The 19,097-nt window shown below is 41.6% G+C and overlaps 1 protein-coding gene across 2 annotated transcripts in view; it reads left to right on the top strand.

Moving 5' to 3' along the window:
• rgs20 (regulator of G protein signaling 20) overlaps positions 1-19,097 on the top strand; it is a 54,706-nt gene that overhangs the window by 26,905 nt on the left and 8,704 nt on the right. The window contains exons 1-4 of one of the 2 annotated variants that reach the window (XM_060922984.1): positions 854-916; positions 3,965-4,140; positions 4,616-4,705; positions 5,737-5,971. In XM_060922984.1, the coding sequence (XP_060778967.1) occupies positions 854-916; positions 3,965-4,140; positions 4,616-4,705; positions 5,737-5,971 (564 nt within the window). Of the gene's footprint in view, positions 1-853; positions 917-3,964; positions 4,141-4,615; positions 4,706-5,736; positions 5,972-19,097 lie in introns of those variants that run through there. The other variant, XM_060922980.1, reaches the window with a different exon arrangement.

The raw sequence follows: 19,097 nt of genomic DNA, 5'->3' as shown, positions 1-19,097 counted from the left end.
TTTTGCATCAAAGGGTTAATACTTCAGTGCCTTAGTGTTTTAGGTGAGGTATAATTTGTTCATTTTTTTTAGGTATTAGGATTGTAGTCCAGAGCATTTTTTAAGGATTTTCCACTAGGAGACCAACTGGTCTGGGCAATACAATCACAGGCCCCAGAGTCCATGCGGCTGCACCGCTGCGGCATATTCTGTGATGCAAATTGCCGCATTACGAATCCTCGTTTCAGCCAACATAGTTAATGCAGTGCCAAGTTACCATAACTTCATCATAAGTATGGTAAAATACTAAAATTACACTATGAGTTTAAGTTATTGTTTTATCAACTTTCATAATATTATGTATTTTAAGAAACAGTGAAAAATAAGAAATAAGAAAATCTTCAATTTTATTGCTCAGGGTGAAACACAGTATCAAATAACTGTATATTTAGTCTATAATTTGGAAATTGGAACAGTCTTGACAACCCAACTTCAATATTTCTTAAAACATTCCAATCCAAAGAAAACAGTCTTATGAATTTGGACCAGCAATTCAAGCATCTCCCATAATCCCATTTCAGTTTTACCTTTCAGCATCAATGGTCTCCCAGTGAAGCTGGTTTGGCATTGACTGGGAGACCATTAAAAATGTTCTGTAGTCTATAATAATAATAATAATAATAATAATAATAATATCTTTCGTGTTTGTGAAGAGGAAACAGGCCACAGAGACGTTAAACGCGCTGATTGAAGGCGCACAGCACAGCGCGTCAGTGGCATGCAGTGGATTTTACGCTACCGCCACCGCGAGTTGCGGGAGGCACGCATGCGCACTGACCACAAGCGGCCGGTCTTTAAAAAAAAAGGAATCCTTATGCCAACCGATGTAATCAAGGCGAAGAATTATCTCTTATCTCTGGGCATACATGGTGAAATTGTAAGTATGGGCATGACAGTTTCTCTTTCTGTGTGTCAAAATGTGGATGCGGTGGCGCCGTTTGGGTTTTGGACGTTTAAGAGCGGCATGGATGGATGGATGGATGGATGGATGGCATGTGTGTGTGTGTGTGAGAGAGCTCGGACTGCTTTTGCCACAGACGAGATGTTCTCCTTCCCGATGGAGAGAGATGGTGTTGGAGCCCTTCACTGGGGCCACTTTCAAATTCATTAGGGTTTTTTTTTTTTTTTTACTGTGAAATTGAGCAGCTCAGGTTTCTATAACCGACCTACTGATAATAATTCCCCTTCATGCGTCGCGATTAAAGCTTTATTCGCTTCATGCTGTGTGTCATTTTCCTGATTTCATTTTTTCCTCCTGTTCTGCATCGGGTTTTCTTCTGGCGAGCCATCTCATGGAAATCACTATCAGCCAGCTGTAGATAAGTAGCCTAATATGACCAGTGTGTTCAGGATATGAGTGATTGTGTGTGTGTGTGTGTGTGTGTGTGTGTGTGTGTGTGTGTGTGTGTGTGTGTGTGAACATGAAACATCACTGGGTTCGCTGCTTATGGACCAAAAGGCAGTGATCACTGATGAAGAGCTCAGACCGCAGTTGGAGATGTGCCCCCATCTCCACCTCCACCACCTCCTCCTCCTCCTTCTCACTGAATACTCCAGCAGCTTTACCCATCATACACAGCAAAAAAGCCAGTGTGGAATTAACATACACAGTGCTGTAGGTTATATCTGGACAGAAATGAAAAACTACATGTCAATTCAGCACTAAGAGTTTTAGCTATGGTTCTTCTTTTTGGCAGCACGGTGGTGTAGTGGTTAGCACTGTCACCTCACAGCAAGAAGGTCCGGGTTCGAGCCCAGTGGGTTTCCTCCAGGTGATCCGGTTTCCCCCACAGTCCAAAGACATGCAGGTTAGGTTAACTGGTGACTCTAAATTGACCGTAGGTGTGAATGTGAGTGTGAATGGTTGTCTGTGTCTATGTGTCAGCCCTGTGATGACCTGGCGACTTGTCCAGGGTGTACCCCGCCTTTCACCCGTAGTCAGCTGGGATAGGCTCCAGCTTGCCTGCGACCCTGTACAGGATAAGCGGCTACAGATAATGGATGGGTTCTTCTTCTTTTTTTTTTTAAGGAACTGAACAAAGGACCTCAGTCATGTGCAGTGAAAAGAACATACTTGTTTTGGTAATATTTCTTTTTGAACACTAATACTGTTCTGACCCCGCCTTTCGCCCGTAGTCAGCTGGGATAGGCTCCAGCTTGCCTGCGACCCTGTAGAAGGATAAAGCGGCTAGAGATAATGAGATGAGATGAGAATACTGTTCTGATTATTTATTTCTCAGGAAAGCAGCCACTGTAAGAGCTTGGATGGTGCAAAAAAAAATCCCTACTGTTAAATCAGCAGTCACAAATCAAGCATGGAGAACTGATGTGTGAGAAAAGCAAGCAAGCTGAATAATTAGTATTTAACAAATTCCGTGAAGGTCGATCAATCCAATTTCTAATAAGCATCTTTTAAAACAAAGGAAACATGTTGATAAATGTAACAGTGCAAGAACTGGTTGGATATGTTAAAGAATAAAATGACTGATAGCAAATAAATCTTTGATAAATAAGCAAATTAATCAGAAAATTAAGTCACTCGTTCATTAATACTCAGGATACAGAGACAGTCAAGTACAGGACACTTAACCACTCATTCATACGAACACTTCTTGAAATGGAGGTTGAAGAAAAAAAGATAGGATTCGATCTCATCTGAAAGTAGTGTTGCAGCATTGCCTCTGTTTCTTGATGCTGTTAAACTTGAATGTGTTATAATGACTTCAGTATGATACAGAAACGTATCATTTACTTATTCACTGGTAAATGTTTCCAAAGATGCACGTAGTATGTTACCATGTAAAAAGAAAGGTTGAGGAGGAAAGAGAGGAAGTCAGAAAGCTGCAGAACCAGAAAAGTAAAAAGAAATTATTGACAAGCTGCAATCTTTCATCCATCCAGTAATAGATATAATTGTTCTGTGATATTACATTTCTGTCAGGTGTCCGTCTCATTTAAGCTGCCAGAGAGCACATCAGAAATGATCAAGTGCAAAATGTAGCCTGGGGCAGCATGGTGGTGTAGTGGTTAGCACTGTCGCCTCACAGCAAGAAGGTTCTGGGTTCGAGCCCAGTGCTCGACGGGGGCCTTTCTGTGTGGAGTTTGCATGTTCTCCCCATGTCTGTGTGGGTTTCCTCCGGGTGCTCTGGTTTCTCCCACAGTCCAAAGACATGCAATGCAGGTTAGGGTAACTAGTGGCTGTATACTGACCGTAGGTGTGAATGGTTGTTTGTCTCTATGTGTCAGCCCTGCGATGATCTGGCGACTTGTCCAGGGTGTACCCCACCTCTCGCCCGTAGTCAGCTGGGATAGGCTCCAGCTTGCTCATGACCCTGTACAGGATAAGTGGTTATGGATATACATTTTGATTTTCCATTTTGGCTTAGTTATATGCCACAGGATATCGCGTATGATCATGGAGACTATCACAAGCATCAAATAAGAGGTGCTCCTTCCTTTTGCAGAAACAGAGGAGATATCACTTACAGCTTGTGGGGGAGTGTGGCGTAAGACATGTTAGAACAGCTTTATTTATGGTCTCGTTGAAACATGCCTATGCTCAAAGATTCACCATCATTTGTCATCTCATGGGGTAAGATTCATTTGTATTGATTCAGTCATTCTTCTGCAAAGGGCATGTAAAGTAATTGTAAATAATTGTTTGACTCTTCTCCATCCTCAAGCTGTTCTTGATGATATTTCTTTAAAATAAATGCAATGCCTAAAAGAACCTGAAAATGTCAGAAGACCTGACGATGTAAGAAGAACCTGAAAATGCAAGATAATCGACAACCTCCTCCACCTGTCATGTCCTCATCATGCCAGAACAAGCCACTGGTTTCATTTGTGAATTAGTTAAGACTATAGTAGTGTAGAGTGTATGTAATGTTGGCTGTGTGTCTCAGTGGTCTGGTGTCTCCTGCAGCCCATGGGATCAGAGAGGATGGAGATGCGAAAGAGGCAGATGTCGGGGCAGCAGGAGCTGGTGGCGGGAGGCACAACGACGGGAACAGCGCCAGCCCAGCACGAGCAGGCTGGTAAGGGCGAGCGTGCCTCTAATGCCTGCTGTTTCTGCTGGTGCTGCTGCTGTAGCTGCTCATGGTATGAGTCTTCTCATTCCTTCACACCAAACCTCATCTGCACATTAATTGAGAATTTAGGTTGAGTCATCGCTAAGATTTTAATGAGGTGAGTCAGATGTCTTATTTCTTGGCTAGAAAGAAAGCTACAGCCACACTGGTCATGTGTGCATTACACTATAACTCGTGTCATCACTGTGCATGTGCTGTAAAGGGTGAGCTAGTGAAAAAGCATCTCACATCACGCAAATCATTCTGGATGGACTGGAATCACTTAGTGTAATTAACAGATTTTACACATGGTCTTGGTCACCCACCCAGCAGTGGATGCAAAAATGGGCACTCAGGTCAGTCATTAAACAGCAGAAGAAATAATAATAATAATAATAATAATAATAATAATAAATTGGAACCAGACACTAAAAGCTGACACAAGGCTTCCTAGTTTCCTGTGTGTGGTGTCTCTGTCAGATCATGATGTGCTTAATACCTTGCAGTCTCACTGTTAGGAATGAAGACAGGGAGGAGAGGAACCGGAAAGCCTCGCACGACGTCAAAACTGAGGATCCTGGTGACTGCGAGGAGAGGTTGGTTAAGTTAATTCATGCTTAAAATGAGATCAACCTCAGTAAGATATACACTCACCGGCCACTTTTATAGGAACTTGTTCTTGATTCTAAGATCCCTGTTCTTGGCTGGCAGGAGTGGAACCCAATGTGTTCTGCTGCTGTTGCAGAAGTTGCTGAGATGCTTTTCTGCTCACCACGGTTGTAAAGAGTGATGATATGAGCTACTATATCCTGTCTGGCAGCTCGAACCAATCTGTCCATTTTCCTCTGACCTCTCTTATCAACAAGGCGTTTGTTTCCACCCACAGAACTGTCACTCGGTCAATGGGTTTTTTTTGTTTTTCACACCATTCTGTGTAAACTCTAGAGACTGTTGTGTGTGTGTGAAAACCCCAGGAGATCAGCAGTTTATGAAATAATCAAACCAGTCCATCTGGCTCAAACCAACACCCATGCCACAGAGAAAGTCACAGAGATCGCAATACATTTTTCCCATTCGGATGTTTGAAGTGAACATTAACTGAAGCTCTTGATTTGTGTCTGTATGATTTAATGCATTATGCTGCTGTCAAGGGATCGGCTGATTAGAGAACTGCATAAATCACCAAGTGGATGGGTGTTCCTAATAAAGTGTCTGGTGATTGTAATTATCTTTGGTATAATTAGCGGGAGTGATGTAAAACATTTAGCAAAGCATTATACAGGTAATTAAGGAACCTAAGGGGAATATCTCACTCAATAATGTTTATAATATTGAATACAAAGATTATGCCAATATTATAGACGAGACCAGAATGTGAAGTATATTTAAGTAGCACAAAATAGCTTTCAATAGTGCCTCATTCTGTGCATTAAATTCCAGTATTTGTGTACAGTGAGACTAAAAACTTCTTTTTAGTCATCATGCGCTTTACTGTACAAATGCAAGAACTACTGCGTCGGCACTTTTCTCCTCAGAGATAAAACATGATGTTGAGGTTGCTTGTGCTGCATATTGTCGCTGTTACATGATGGAAGCTTTTGAATAAAACTCCCTACTTTTTTGGCAGTCCAAAGCCCACTATGGATGAAGTGTGCTCATGGGGGCAATCCTTTGACAAGCTGATGCGTTGCCCTGCTGGACGTTGTGCCTTCCGGCAATTTCTACGCACTGAGTTCAGTGAGGAGAACATGCTCTTCTGGCTAGCCTGTGAAGACTTCAACAAGGAGACCAATAAGAGCGTAATCAAGGAGAAGGCACGCCTCATATATGAGGACTACATTTCCATCCTGTCACCCAAAGAGGTGTGTGCTTTTGTATGAGTGCGTGAATGAGTATTGTCTGGATTGTGCATTGAACCTTGAAATATTTCCAAGTTCACACACAAATAATGCATCAAACACATTTCTGTAGTGCTGGATAAAAAAAAATCTCACCAGACGTCACTCTGAAATGTCGCTAAAAGTCACTAGATTGTGTGATGATGTCAAACGATACATATTCCTGTATAATTTGCATACATCACATAGCTGAAAGCATCCTGTACTCTATGACATTGGCCGAGTGGCATAGTAACTGTTAGAGCTATAGAACATCTAGTTTTATAGAATTATAGTGGCTAATTCTACATAGAAAATCAATCATTAGGAAAGGCAGCCATAACGTCATTCACAAATCAATGAAAGGTAAGTTTTGCTGTTGCTCAACAACAAATTTGCAAAAAGTCGCCAAATTCGTAACTAGTCACTAGATCAGATTTTTCGTCGCTAGGGAAGGTCAAAACGTGATAAATCCACTGTGATAAACTTGTAAAAAAAAAAAAAAGTATTTTCTTTACCAAAAAATTGGCAGCGTGAAAACCACTAATTTCAGTTTCAAACTACTATACTGCAATGAGGTTGTAGTAACATTAAATATGCAAATCTAGATTTTGATTTTTAAAGTTTATTCAAAAAACATTTTCTCCAAAATGTGATATACCCATGACACGGTTTTTTCCTCCAAAAATGCAACAAAAACATTACATCAATTAAAAAAAAAAAGTTTCTGTGTGAAAGATCACTAGAAAGAAGAAGTAAAGCTGATCTACACATACGACAGCCTCTGAACTTGGACCATTTCTTATACTAGACCACAGATTTGCCCAAATTACATCCATCTTGTCGTCTACAAGCCCCAATCTATTTTACACACAAAGCTCTGACAGGGGCGTAGCTAGGATTTTTCAAAGGGGGGGGGTCACATACTGACTGGCAGCCTGAGTACATTATGTAACAAAAAATAATTACCATTGCTAGTTTTAGGTAGCTTAGAAACCGGCTCTTCCATTATTGCTGTTTCTTCCATGTTTTCTTGATGTTGTGTTCTAGAAACGGCACTAAAACTTAGTTTCGAAGCCACAAAATGCAACTTTGATGGAAAAAATATATAATAAATTGCTTACCTCTCTTCACGCCGAAAGAAGGAGGAAAGTTTCGCTTGTTTTGACACAGCGAATTATTAACATGAGGAAATACTTGTAATTCGCAACTAAAAAGACTGCAGCTACACTGGCAGCTTGAACATGCTTTCTAGTGCGATCGTGTTGCGCTTGCGCAAAACTGTTTCAGTCCTGCGCGCCTTGGCTCGTGCACCTGAAGGCGCGCCTTGGGCTGCGTGCATGCCTAACGAGCTCCGGCACGCGCATCGTTAATAAAGAACATCTGTCTTTAATCAATGAGCTATGTTTAGGCTATTTAAGGACTGCGCCCATGCAAGGACGATGCGAAGTATTATGTCACGTCTAGTGTGTCTTACAGAGCCTTGTTTCCTGTCCTTGTTGACCTCCTGGTTTTTTGACTCCTGTTTCTCGTCCCTTGATCTTGTATAGTTTTGCCTCTGATATTCTGTCCGCGCCTCGATTGACCTCCTGCCTGTTTCCTCGATTACGACTTTGCCTGCTGTTTCGGACTGTTTGCCTGTTGTATGTGTTTCATGCACTTTATGATCATATCGCACTGCGTATTATTTAACATATCTGCACTTACATCCGCCTCTCCTGCAAACACTCTGACAAACTGGGTTTTCTCGCCCAAACCACAGGAAGTCAAGGTTATAGAAACCCTAATGAGGCTGAGGTGACAATCTAGTTTTTTTTTTTTTAATGTTAGAAAAATTACAGTGGGCGCTTTTCTAATATTCTTATGCGGCTATTGAAAAAATTTATGGTCCGACAAAGGCGGGGTCACGGGCACCCCAGGAACCCCCCCAGCTACGCCCCTGTCTGAGGAATGAGAACAGACCTAGTCAGATGTTTACATGTAAACTTTTTGTTTTAAAGGGCAAACATTTTATTCTGAACAATAAATTTAGAAGTTTGGACACCTTGTACAGCATGTACAATTAAATTCATAATGGAGCAAAGCTCCACACTGAAGAGAATACGGTAAAAGCAACAACCTGATTATTGATGGCTTTTGCGACCACAGGGAACCTTCTCATAAACACTTGACCACCAGACAACGAAATTTGAATCTGTATTTACATAAGATAGATGGGTTTTTATCCAGCGCTGATTTTTAACTTGCTTTTTTAAAATAACATGGGATTATTTACTAACACATTTTACACTCATCGGGTGCTTCACTTTTAGGCAGTGCATGTATGTGTGTATATATAAGTGGCATAAGTGGAAAATAACATCAGACCACATTCTCTACTGGAATATTAATATAAAGCATTAAGATAAGAAATGTTTGATTCCATCAAAGTTATTCATTTATTTCATTCAGTCTCACTGAAAGACAGGAATTCTCTGTGATGCTGACAGTCAGTGGGAGCTGCTATTACTGTTTACGTATTTGAATGGTGCGCTGTGATTGGTTGAGTGGAGATAAGACGTTCTGTGGAAAATCAGAAACGGCAGTTGTCACATTTTGTTAAGAAAGGGGATATACAGTGCAGAGAAACATGGTGGATATCACATTTTGCATAAAATTGATTTTGGAACTTTGAATGGCTAAGTTTGGAGTAGCTAATCATCCTTTCTTGCATCTGAATTACAAATGATGCAGCTTCCTATGGCCGAGTCGAAGGCATACAAAAGCACCACTGGCAGCCGCCGTACTACTCATGTCTGACCACAGCTCAGATATTCACACCTACAGTGGATATAAAAAGCGTACACACTCTGTTAAAATGATAGGTTTTTCTGATGTTAAAAAAAAATAAGACCACGATGAATAATTTCAAAACTTTTCCCACCTTTAATGTGACCTATAACCTGTACAATTCAATTGAAAAACAAGCAAATCTGTTAGGGGGGAAAAACATAAAAAATAAAAAACGTACAATAAGCTGGTTGCATAAGTCTGCACACCCTTAAACTAATACTTTGTTGAAGCACCTTTTGATTTAATTACAGCATTCAGTCTTTTTGGGTCGGAGTCTATCAGCCTGCCACATCTAGACTTGGCAATATTTGCCCACTCTTCCTTGCAAAAGTGCTCCAAATCTGTCAGATTGCGAGGGCATCTCTTGTGCACAGCCCTCTTCAGGTCACCCCACAGATTTTCAATTGGATTTAGGTCTGGGCTCTGGCTGGGCCGTTCCAAAACTTTAATTTTCTTCTGGTGAAGCCATTCTTTTGTTGATTTCAATGTACGCTTGGGGTCATTGTCATGCTGAAAGATGAAATTCCTCTTCATCTTCAGCTTTCTAGCAGACACCTGAAGGTTTTGGGACAAAATTGACTGGTATTTAGAACTGTTCATAATTCCCTCCACCTTGACTAAAGCCCCTGTTCCAGCTAAAGAAAAACAACCCCAAAACATGATGCTGCCACCACCATGCTTCACCGTGGGTATGGGGTTCTTTTGGTGAGGTGCAGTGTTGTTTTGCACCAAACATACCTTTTGGAATTGTGGCCAAAAAGTTCAACCTTGGTTTCATCAGACCATAATACATTTTCCCACATGCTTTTGGGAGAGTTGATGGAAATTTTTTTTTTTTTGCAAAATTTAGCTGGGCCTGGATGTTTTTCTTTGACCCTACCCCATAGTCCAGACATACGGAGAATACGGGAGATTGCTGTCACATGTAGTACACAACCAGTACTTGCCAGAAATTCCTGCAGCTCCTTCAGTGTTACTGTCGGCCTCTTGGCAGCCTCCCTGACCAGTTTTCGTCTTGTCGTTTCATCAATTTTGGAGGGAAGTCCAGTTCTCGGTAATGTCACTGTTGTCCCATATTTTCTCCACTTCTTGATGACTGTCTTCACTGTGCTCCATGGTAAATCTAATGCCGTGGAAATGTTTGTGTACCCTTCTCCTGACTGATCCCTTTCAACAATGAGATCCCTTTGACGCTTTGTAAGCTCTCTGTGAACCCTGGCTTTTGCTGGAGGAGGCAACTGAGTAAATGTCTGAACTTTATTTGGGGTTAATCAGAGTCAGTTTAATTGATGGCAGGTGTGAACCCAAAAAGACTGAATGCTGTAATTAAATCAAAAGGTGCTTCAACAAAGTATTAGTTTAAGGGTGTGCACACTTATGCAACCAGCTTATTGTACATTTTTTATTTTTTATGTTTTTCCCCCTAACAGATTTGCTTGTTCTTTAATTGAATTGTACAGGTTATAGGTCACATTAAAGGTGGGAAAAGTTTTGAAATTATTTATTGTTATCTAACTTTTTTACATCAGAAAAACCTATCATTTTAACTGGGTGTGTACACTTTTTATATCCACTGTATGGGCAATTTAGAGTAGCCAGTTAACCTAACCACATGTCTTTGGGGGAAACCCATGCAGACAACATGCAAACTCCACACAGAAAGGCCACCATCAGCTGTGAGGTTTGAACCCAGGATAGCGCTAACCACTACACCACCATACTTCTTTTAGTGGGAACTTGATTTTTTTTTTAATGGTGCTTATCATATTTTGGAACCAAAATCTTCGAGTGTGTTTTATAAATTGTAAAGGTGACCGCAAATCAAAGACAAAATCAAAAATCCAATTGGTCCAATAGGCAGAAACTAAGAACTAAGAAGCAGGTAAAGAGTTAATTAATAAAGTCACAAGAAAGACTTGGAATTTCAGACTCAAATTATAGCAAGACTTGCAAAGATGAGCTAAACTTACAGAGCTTAAACACAATATGCAGCTGAGTCTTGGGTGAAGCTAATTGACTGGTGATTTAATGGTACTGCATCTTCGCCTCATCCTTCTATTTGTATCTGGACGTTGCTTGCTGTGTGTTTGGGATCTCGATCCATATCCACTTGATATTCTGTAACCACTTACAGAGCCATAGTCTGTGTAGGATTCTCAAATATAATGGAGACTGATAAGCAGAATGTTTTATTGTCACTCCATTACAACCCCGATTCCAAAAAAGTTGGGACAAAGTATAAATTGTAAATAAAAATGGAATGCAGTAATTTATAAACCTCAAAAACTGATATTGTATTCACAATAGAACATCGATAACATATCAAATTTCGAAAGTGAGACATTTTGAAATTTCATGCCAAATATTGGCTCATTTGAAATTTCATGATAGCAACACATCTCAAAAAAGTTGGGACAGGAGCAATAAGAGGCTGGAAAAGTTAAAGGTACAAAAAAGGAACAGCTGGAGGACCAAATTGCAACTCATTAGGTCAATTGGCAATAGGTCATTAACATGACTGGGTATAAAAAGAGCATCTTGGAGTGGCAGCGGCTCTCAGAAGTAAAGATGGGAAGAGGATCACCAATCCCCCTAATTCTGCGCCGACAAATAGTGGAGCAATATCAGAAAGGAGTTTGACAGTGTAAAATTGCAAAGAGTTTGAACATATCATCATCTACAGTGCATAATATCATCAAAAGATTTAGAGAATCTGGAAGAATCTCTGTGCGTAAGGGTCAAGGCCGGAAAACCATACTGGGTGCCCGTGATCTTCGGGCCCTTAGACGGCACTGCATCACATACAGGCATGCTTCTGTATTGGAAATCACAAAATGGGCTCAGGAATATTTCCAGAGAACATTATCTGTGAACACAATTCACCGTGCCATCCGCCGTTGCCAGCTAAAACTCTACAGTTCAAAGAAGAAGCCGTATCTAAACATGATCCAGAAGCGCAGACGTCTTCTCTGGGCCAAGGCTCATTTAAAATGGACTGTGGCAAAGTGGAAAACTGTTCTGTGGTCAGACAAATCAAAATTTGAAGTTCCTTATGGAAATCAGGGACGCCGTGTCATTCGGACTAAAGAGGAGAAGGACGACCCAAGTTGTTATCAGCGCTCAGTTCAGAAGCCTGCATCTCTGATGCTATGGGGTTGCATTAATGCGTGTGGCATGGGCAGCTTACACATCTGGAAAGACACCATCAATGCTGAAAGGTATATCCAGGTTCTAGAGCAACATATGCTCCCATCCAGACGACGTCTCTTTCAGGGAAGACCTTGCATTTTCCAACATGACAATGCCAAACCACATACTGCATCAATTACAGCATCATGGCTGCGTAGAAGAAGGGTCCGGGTACTGAACTGGCCAGCCTGCAGTCCAGATCTTTCACCCATAGAAAACATTTGGCGCATCATAAAACAGAAGATACGACAAAAAAGACCTAAGACAGTTGAGCAACTAGAATCCTACATTAGACAAGAATGGGTTAACATTCCTATCCCTAAACTTGAGCAACTTGTTTCCTCAGTCCCCAGACGTTTACAGACTGTTGTAAAGAGAAAAGGGGATGTCTCACAGTGGTAAACATGGCCTTGTTCCAACTTTTTTGAGATGTGTTGTTGTCATGAAATTTAAAATCACCTAATTTTTCTCTTTAAATGATACATTTTCTCAGTTTAAACATTTGATGTCATCTATGTTCTATTCTGAATAAAATATGGAATTTTGAAACTTCCACATCATTGCATTCCATTTTTATTTTCAATTTGTACTTTGTCCCAACTTTTTTGGAATCGGGGTTGTATATTCGTATTATACATTGGGACAAAGTATTGTTTCTATAAGACCATGGTGCAACACATAACAGTAGAGTAGTGCAGTACACAAGACGACATAAAGTGCAAATACTCAACAGTGTGAGCCAATAAGTAATCAGAACAAAATACACAGTACAGTAGAGACAGTGCAGTGACAACAGAACAGCATTGTGTGGGAAAGTTATTGTGATGATGATCCTTAGCAGTAATCTCTCGGGAGCCTCCCTGTTTTCAGTCTACTTCCTTCTCTTGACTTGCTTGTTAATCTGTGGGTGGTACCCAGATGTGATTACTGACTTCTAAATTTTCATGAAAGACTCCTATAATGGAGTACTACCCAATTTTGCACTTAATCTCTGTAACTTTGGAAGTAGTGGGATGATTTAATAAAGGAATGAAACGCCAGGCTTGAGTGACTGTAATCGTTTTTTGCCTTCCGACCCATGGCTTGTCTGGGGTCAGGTCAGGTCAGGTCTTTTGTCAGTTTTAACGTCTTCAAGCTTGCAGTGATCACTAAAGCTCTCGGGTATCCTTTCCAACAGTGCCTCCAATTCCAATTCCCTTTGATGCAAAACATGGGTCAAAAGTGACCCGGCTGAGTTTTAATCTTCTATATCTTTGCAATAAATTAATTCCATCATTCAATATTCAAGGTATTCCTCAATTAACTTGTTTTTGATCATCATACATCCTTATTTTATTTTTTCCTTTCTTACTTTTTGAATAAAAACCCTTTTTGTATCACTACCCTTCTAATGCACAACACGGGTCAAAAACGACCTGCATTCATTTTCCAGGTTATTTCATGTATGGCTGAGTGTTTCTATGATATACTTTTGAAATCAATTCATTTTGTCATTTACTTTTCCAAATATGCAGTAAATATCTTGTTTTTGTTTAGCACAAATCATCATTTTTATTTTTCCTTTCTTAAGTTATGAACAAGCACAGCTTTTGTAATTCTACATCAAGCTTACACACATGGGTCAGAACCGACCCGCATGCATTTACTACAGCGTTTGGTGGGAACTGTGAATTGTGCTCGTGTCAGACATTTCACAGCTCAGCACAGCGCCCTTTGCCCATCTCATACATGCAAGTAATGTTTTTCAATTGTTCTAACATTACCTTAGAAAAAAAATTTATGTTTAAGTTACCTTGAGAGTGAGTAGATTACTTGTCAGAAAGTTACAAGTAATTACTATTAGCTACCGAGCTGTTGACATATTCTACTTTAGTTAGCTAATTTTATTGTAGTTGGCTTAGCTAACTACATAGTTAATAAATAAATAACTGGCCCCATTCACTGCTAAAGTAATTACTTGAAACAAATAATTATTATAGTATTAAGACATTTAATTTTAAATCACACTTGGATGACCCATGTGTAGTAATATAAAAAGTATTTTTGTTCATAAAGTAGGAAAGAAAAAATTAAATTAATGATTTGTGGTAATTAAAAACAAGAAATTTAAAGAATACTTGGAATATTCAATCATAAAATAAATTGATTTCAAAAGATAGAGCAAAGAAAAACTCAGTCAGCATGAAATAACCTGGAAAATGAATGCGGGTCATTTTTGACCCATGTTGTGCATTAGAAGGGGTGTGCATATGTTTTGCATCAAAGGGTTAAGGGCAGCTCAACCACCAACATATTTCATTTTCCTACTTTATTTATAGTTACTTCTTGCATGTGTATGCTTGAAAGATTACCTTGTCTTTAAGGTAACGTTGCAACCTCAAAACCATCAAGCTCTGAAATGATTGTGGAATCAGGCAGTCAGCAAACGAGAGGAAGTTAAATGTGCATTTGGGTTTTCGAATGGTAATTAAATAACGTAGCTGTAGCACAAAATCATGGATTGTTGGAAAACAAATTTGGCAAACGCTTCGAAAATGGGAGGAGGCTTTATGAAGGCCATAAGGCATGATTATTTGTAGTTTCCGCTTGCGGTAATATGCACAGTCTTCCATGGACCACCATCACAAACACAAATTAGATTTATTACACTGTGAAGATCGATTTTTGTGAATTAATTTAAATTATGCGGCTCCTCTATGGCCATAGAGACTAAATGGATAGAGTAATGAAACTTAACTGTCACAGCATTAAGGCCTTACAGGAGTGCATAAATCACTAGGCACTCAAGACAAGCAGATTTCAGGTCCACACTACTATTGTTTTATTTGTAATTGTCTGAAGGACACGTAGATTAGATAACCAGAAAAAAAAAAAAAACTATTCCCTACTGATTTTCAGAAAGTAAAAGTTTTAATTCTGGATGCATGTTGATGATGGAAGGATTTTTATTACACATATTGTTTAGCATGCACAGGTGAGAGAGGATCTTTTCAGAATGAGGAGAGTACAGATATGTGGTAACACTAGTGAATCTGAGCAAAATAAAGTGTAGTGCACAGGGAAAAAGATGATAGTCATATATATTTATGTGCGATGAGAAAAAGAACACCAAGTCTCATCATAGCTGAAAAAAAAAAGTCAGTGCCATTTTTTTTTCTGTCAAGGGTGAAAACATGATGCAGTAATAAAAGAAGAGGATAAGGATATGGAACAATTGTCCTCTCCCTGGGAATTAAGTTAGTCTGTATTCATGCAATTTTCTGACTAGTCAGATACGTATTTAGCAATTATTCCACGAATGAGGCACGTAGCACCGAGTTGGCTAGAAGCCATGTACGACGAGATTGAGTGGAATAACTCTTTTATTCTATCCACATTCACTGGATTTTGAGAAACAGAGCATTTTTGTTTTTATTTTTGAAAATTTGATAAATAAAAACTTTATACAAAACGTTCGACAAAATAATTTCCGCTTAACAAACCGGTGAACTGACAGTAGCAATTTGTGAAAAATGCTATAATAATGATAATAATAATTCTTTAGGGTTTTTTGGCAGATGGCAAACCAACTTAAAGGTGCATTACTGCCACCGACTGAGCTGGAGTGTGGAACAGGAGATACTGGGAAGGGACTATATTCTTTGAGCTATTTCTGTTTCTTTTAAATACTTGATAACAATTTTTGGGACTTTGTTTTCGAGTCGAGTTTCTATTTCACCCTCAGTTGGTTCAGCAACACACTCCACCATTTTGTTTTTCTCTACTCACGGTATATGAGCTGATATCCTAATAGTAGAGTAGCCAATTAGAGCGTGCGATTGCTCATATCCAGTGACTGTGGATATAATAATTGCTATTATATTATGTTAGCTAACACTTTTTAGCCTCATTAGTCAGGTTCCTATTCAACAAAAACATGGGACCAGCCAATTACATTCGAGCATCCACATGCCTGATGGGCTAGAAGTTGGTAGTTAAGGTTCTGACCTTGTGAGATGACATTATTTAGATTGTAAGTTTAAATCCCAGCACTGCCAGAAAATCACATTTGTAAGAAATGTAAGAAAGATCCCCAACTGTCAATTGCTCACTCATAATTTTGGATTTTATTTCTGTCTCAATTGTAATTTTTAAAACAATCTATACAGGATCTCTTTTTTGATAAATCCGTGCATCACCAGAGGCTGCTATCCTTCTTTTAAACAGAAGCAGGGAAAGTGAAGCATAAAACCGTCCTGAAAATACTCCATAGCTTTACTCTCAGTCGCAGAAAGAGATTAAATATGACGGTAAGAAGGAGTAGTGCCAGCAGGTCGATCAATGGTGCAATTTCCTGGACAATGAGGGGGTTAAAAAAATAACATTCTTCTTGCTTTACACCTCCTTTAGGTCATTGTACCAAGCAGGTCGGAATGATAGTTTCCTATTTAATACTTGGGCTTTCTACTGATGAGTAAGCATGTGGTAATTGTAGTCACTTAGGTGACCAAGTAATCAGAGTACCCAACTTCATTACTTAAGTCAAAGTACAGATCCCACTGGTCAAACATTACTCCGATACAAGTGAAAGTTGTCCAGTCAAATTTTTACTTAAGTTAAAGTACTGAAGTATTTGCTTTTAAAAATACTTAAGTATTCAAAGTACATTTTCTGTCAACACATCGTTGTTGTTAGGGTTTTGCTGGGATTCGAACCTGGTTCGTTGGTGTGATGATCCAGCAAACCCCCACTAGGCCACCAGGGGAATGACTCAAATGCAGAGGCGTGAGGCGGAAGTAGAAAAAGTAACAAAAGGTTTATTTAAACTATATACACTATATACAGGGCAAAACAAAAGACAAAAAAAAAAAAAAAAACAAAGAGTAAAATCCAAAAGAAAAGCAAAGTGCAAAAATACAAAAGCTAAGAAGATCAAAAAACACAGTACAAAGGAAACTGGAGATAAACATAACAGCACAAAGACTCCGTGACAAGAGGACTGAACTCAGGGGTATAAATAGACAAACTAATTAAGGACACAGGTGAAGATAATTAAGCAATTAACACAAACACAAAACACAGGAACAGTGGCGGCCTCTAGAGGCCAAAATAAACACGACATGAAAAGGAAATAACAGCGGCCTCTAGAGGCCAAAACAGTCCTAGTCCTAACAGGACCCCCCCCCCTCTAGGAGCGTCTCCTGACGTTCCCAGGGCGATCCGGATGGGCCGAATGGAAGTCCCGACATAGTTCTTTATCAAGGACATCCCGAGCAGGAACCCAGCAGCGCTCCTCAGGACCATAGCCCTCCCAGTCCACCAGATATTGCAACCCGCCGCGGACCCGGCGGGAGTCAAGCAGGCGATTCACAGTGAACACAGTCTGCCCCTGGAAGATGCGGGGGGGTGGGGGGTTCCTAGGGGCAGGGGCATACGTAGACGTCAGTACGGGCCGTAACAGGGAAACATGGAAAGTGGGGTTGATCCTCAGAGTCCGGGGCAACTGGAGCCGGTAGGAGACAGGGTTCACCCTGCGCACCACCTTGAAGGGGCCAATGTAGCGAGGAGCAAGCTTGCGGTTCTCCACCCGCAGTGGAAGGTCCTTAGTGGACAGCCAAACACGCTGCCCAGGGCGGAAAGCGTGTGCAGGTCTTCTATGGCGGTTGGCCTGAGTCTGGTTGGTTCTGGAGGTCTGGATGAGGGTCTTCCTGACCTTGCTCCAGGTCTTGCGACACCGTCTCACATATTGGTTGACCGAGGGCACCCCCGCGTCCTCCTCCTGGTCCGGGAACAGAGGTGGCTGGAACCCGAATTGGCACTGGAATGGCGACAGCTTGGTGGCCGATGACTGCAGGGTGTTGTGGGCGTACTCCGCCCATGGCAGCCAGGTGCTCCACGATGTCGGGTTATCCATAGCCAGGCCTCGCAGGGTGGTTTCCAGGTCCTGGTTGAGCCTCTCCGTCTGACCATTGGACTGTGGGTGAAACCCAGAGGAGAGGCTGGCAGTGGCTCCGATGACCTTGCAGAACCCGTGCCACACTCGGGAGGAGAACTGGGGCCCTCGGTCTGAGACGATGTCCTGTGGAAGACCAAAGACTCGGAAGACATGATTAAATATAAGTTTCGCTGTTTCAAGAGCAGAGGGGAGTTTGCACAGTGGTATGAAGCGGCAGGCCTTGGAGAATCTGTCAACTAAGACCAAAATGACCGTGTTACCTTGTGACTCAGGGAGACCCGTGATAAAGTCGACTGCCACGTGGGACCAGGGACGCCGGGGAATGGTCAGAGGATGCAGGAGACCCTGGGGACGCTGTCGTGGGTTCTTGGTTCTGGTGCAAACCTCACAGGACAGGACAAATGACCTTACTTCCTTCTCCATGTTAGGCCACCAGAAGCGTCTTTTCAGGAAGTCCAGGGTCCTCCGAGCTCCCGGGTGGGCGGTGAGAGGGGAAGAGTGACCCCACTGGAGAACCTTGGCCCGGGCTTGATGTGGGACGTACAAGAGGCCTGGTGGCCCCGTCCCAGGACCGGGGTCCTGGCGTTGGGCTCGTCGGACAGCCTCCTCAATACCCCAGCGGACAGGGGCCACAATCCGGGACACAGGGATAATAGGCCCGACTTCATTCTCCCTGTTAGTGGCAGAGAACAGTCTGGACAGTGCGTCAGGTTTGGTGTTCTTGGAGCCGGGGCGGTATGAGAGGGTGAAGTCAAACCGACTGAAAAACAGGGCCCACCTAGCCTGTCGAGGGTTCAGTCTCTTGGCTTGCTGGAGGTACTCCAGGTTCTTGTGGTCAGTCCAAACCAGGAATGGATGTTGTGCTCCCTCCAGCCAGTGCCTCCACTCCTCAAGGGCCAGTTTGACCGCTAGCAGTTCTCGATCCCCCACATCGTACCGGGACTCAGCAGGACTCAGGCGGTGGGAGAAGTAAGCGCAGGGGTGCAGCTTTCCTTCCGAACGTTGAGAGAGCACCGCGCCGACACCACTGTCCGAGGCGTCCACCTCCACGATGAATGGTTGGGAGGTGTCCGGGAGAACCAGAATGGGTGCCGTGCAGAAGCGGTCCTTGAGGTCTTTGAACGCCTTTTCTGCCTGAGGAGACCAGCCATAAGA

The sequence above is a fragment of the Neoarius graeffei genome, chromosome 1 (genome assembly GCF_027579695.1).
Source record: "Neoarius graeffei isolate fNeoGra1 chromosome 1, fNeoGra1.pri, whole genome shotgun sequence".
NCBI lineage: Eukaryota > Metazoa > Chordata > Actinopteri > Siluriformes > Ariidae > Neoarius > Neoarius graeffei.
This window is presented reverse-complemented; position numbering and strand designations above follow the sequence as displayed.